At 45.0% G+C, this 2,240-nt stretch overlaps 1 protein-coding gene across 1 annotated transcript in view; it reads right to left on the reverse strand.

Moving 5' to 3' along the window:
* The window catches only part of PICK1 (protein interacting with PRKCA 1), an 8,290-nt gene extending 6,479 nt beyond the window's left edge, over positions 1-1,811 (reverse strand). Inside the window, exons 1-4 of the mRNA XM_009701698.1 lie at positions 1,719-1,811; positions 827-938; positions 223-351; positions 33-99 (exon numbers count right to left, since the gene is read on the reverse strand). Coding sequence (XP_009700000.1) covers positions 33-99; positions 223-351; positions 827-938; positions 1,719-1,759 — 349 coding nt within the window. The 5' untranslated portion in view covers positions 1,760-1,811. The remainder of the gene's footprint in view (positions 1-32; positions 100-222; positions 352-826; positions 939-1,718) is intronic.
* Positions 1,812-2,240: the final 429 nt, after the last annotated feature.

Genomic DNA, 2,240 nt, shown 5'->3' on the forward strand with positions numbered 1-2,240 from the left:
TAACACTCTGGGGAGAAAGAAACCAGTCTTACCGATATCCAAAGACTTGCCCTGCTTTGGGTCGGCCTGAAGCTTGTTGTAGTGTATCGTCACTTCTCCCTGTAGAAAGAGCAAATCCAAAACTGCTCTGCTGGAAGTAAGTAGCAGTGGCTTCCTTTACCAGTGGTCAATAAACTGTAAACTATGACCCAGAAGCTCCAGTGGCCCCCTCCTACCTCTCACCTTTACTATCTGTATCATCTTGGCCACCTCCACCTTGGTCTTCCCTTTGACCGACTTCCCATTCACTCCTGTGATTTCATCACCAGCTGCTACGGTGCCGTCTAAGGCTGCTGGAGTGTTATCAAACACCTAGTGGAGAGGAGAAAGAGCAGAGGTAGTCTGGAATCAAGAGGAAGAGAAGAGTGAATACAGAGCTAAAGAACAAAAACTGGACAATTACATTCCTCCTATTTAGCTCAGTTGTATTTTGTTCATGGTGAAGCTGCAGTTTTTCCCCTTGCCTAACTAAGAGGTGGGCTGATTGCCTTGTTCTCTCAGGAGGTTCTTGCCTCCAGGACGTACCTCCTCAAGCGTAGGATTTCTTGACGTTCAGAACATCACACTGTCCCCCTGTGAATTCTAACATGCTCTCCAAGGAGAAGGGATAATTTCAGAAGCCTTAATTTAATTTTTCCACACCTATTAGGTACTAGGGTAAGGAAATCTTAATCACCGGAAAGTGAGATGATGTCTCCCACTTTGAGAAAAACAAATAGCATCGGACTCTCCATGATTTCCATCTCCCAGGCCAACACTGGTTTATTCTTCCTCCCTGAGTACCCACCTGGACAATGTAGAGACAAGGGCAGTACTGTGCTCCTCCTCCAATGCTGATCCCAATGAGGTTCTGAGAGTCCTTCTTTAGGGTCACTGTCCCAGGGACAGTGGGGATCCCCCTAGAATGAGAAAGGAGGAACAAATAACTGAACACGGTAGGCAGAGCTGCACGGGTATGAAACAACTCCGGTATCTGAGTCGATACAAACTGAAAACATAACAGGCACTGCACGTATCCATCCATCACATTATCGCTGCCATAGCATCTGTCAGCACGGGCCAGCAGAGAGACCTTCTGGGCTATCTTTCTGAGACTGCATGCAAGGATTAGAGGTGGGAGAGACACTCTCATCCATTGCTAGGCACTGAGGAAACACTATCATGTTTTATAGCGCGCTGCATCTGCTCTTAGTGCTGGAGTGAGAAGAAAACTTGCACAGCATAAATGAGATGCAAGACAAGTGCTCCATGTTAAATTAATCGCTAATCTCATCAAACCTTTTACTTGCTCAGGAATGTCAGTGTTCTCCTCCTTGCAGACCTAAGGACTCCAGAGTTTCTTTCCACTTCTTGACTCTTATTTTCTTTCCTCCATTATACATATTTTTTTCTCTGGCTAAGGTCACTAATTTACAGAAGATTTGTCAACACTGCTTTGCAATTGGAAATGCAGGGTAGTCATTGCAGAGCAACAGAAAGCGTTCTCCTTTGCTCACCAGCACAGCGTTGCCTCATCCCCAGTCCCCAGAGGAAGCAAGAAATCAGGACTGAACAGCAAGTCTGACTCTTCAGCACACAGTGTCAGGAGCAGGTAAATTTATCTACTCCCTTTAGGTCTTGGCTGCAAAGACTATTTCTATTGTTAGCAAGAAACAGGAAAAGACAAGTGAAATACTCACAGCTTATCTTCCTCAATATCATAGTCCAAATCTGCAAACATTGTCTTGGTTAAGCGGAGCCTGTTTGTCCAAAACTGCTTATTCCAAACTCCCTGGGAAGAAAGAACAGAATAAACCCCAATAAATCAGCTGTCTCATCAGAAAACTGCAAAGAATCCACCTGTCACTCTTGTCAATCCCCCCCCCCAACGCCATCTTTTTTTGTCAATCCCCCCCCCTCCCTTTTTTTTCTAATATGACATTGTGGTCTCTGTTCTTATATCAAAGATGACGAACATGTCAAGTGTCTCCGATTCTCTGCTCTGAATGAGACAGGAGAAAGTCCTCAAGTTTGAATGCTGCATGTTTCAAAACTCACAGGTGTGCCGTAGTTCCAAAGCACAGAACAAAACGTGGTCCCTTCTGGAAGCTGCTTCTTCACACGCTCTACCTGCGCCACAGCTGCTAAAGATATTTACAGTTTTATCCCCTACATCCGTTAAACATCTCCATTTTGTTCTTGACTTCATAGCAAGTTGTGTC

This window comes from Cariama cristata, unplaced genomic scaffold, assembly GCF_000690535.1.
Source record: "Cariama cristata isolate BGI_N322 unplaced genomic scaffold, ASM69053v1 scaffold21696, whole genome shotgun sequence".
In the NCBI taxonomy this organism is placed as follows: Eukaryota; Metazoa; Chordata; class Aves; order Cariamiformes; family Cariamidae; genus Cariama; species Cariama cristata.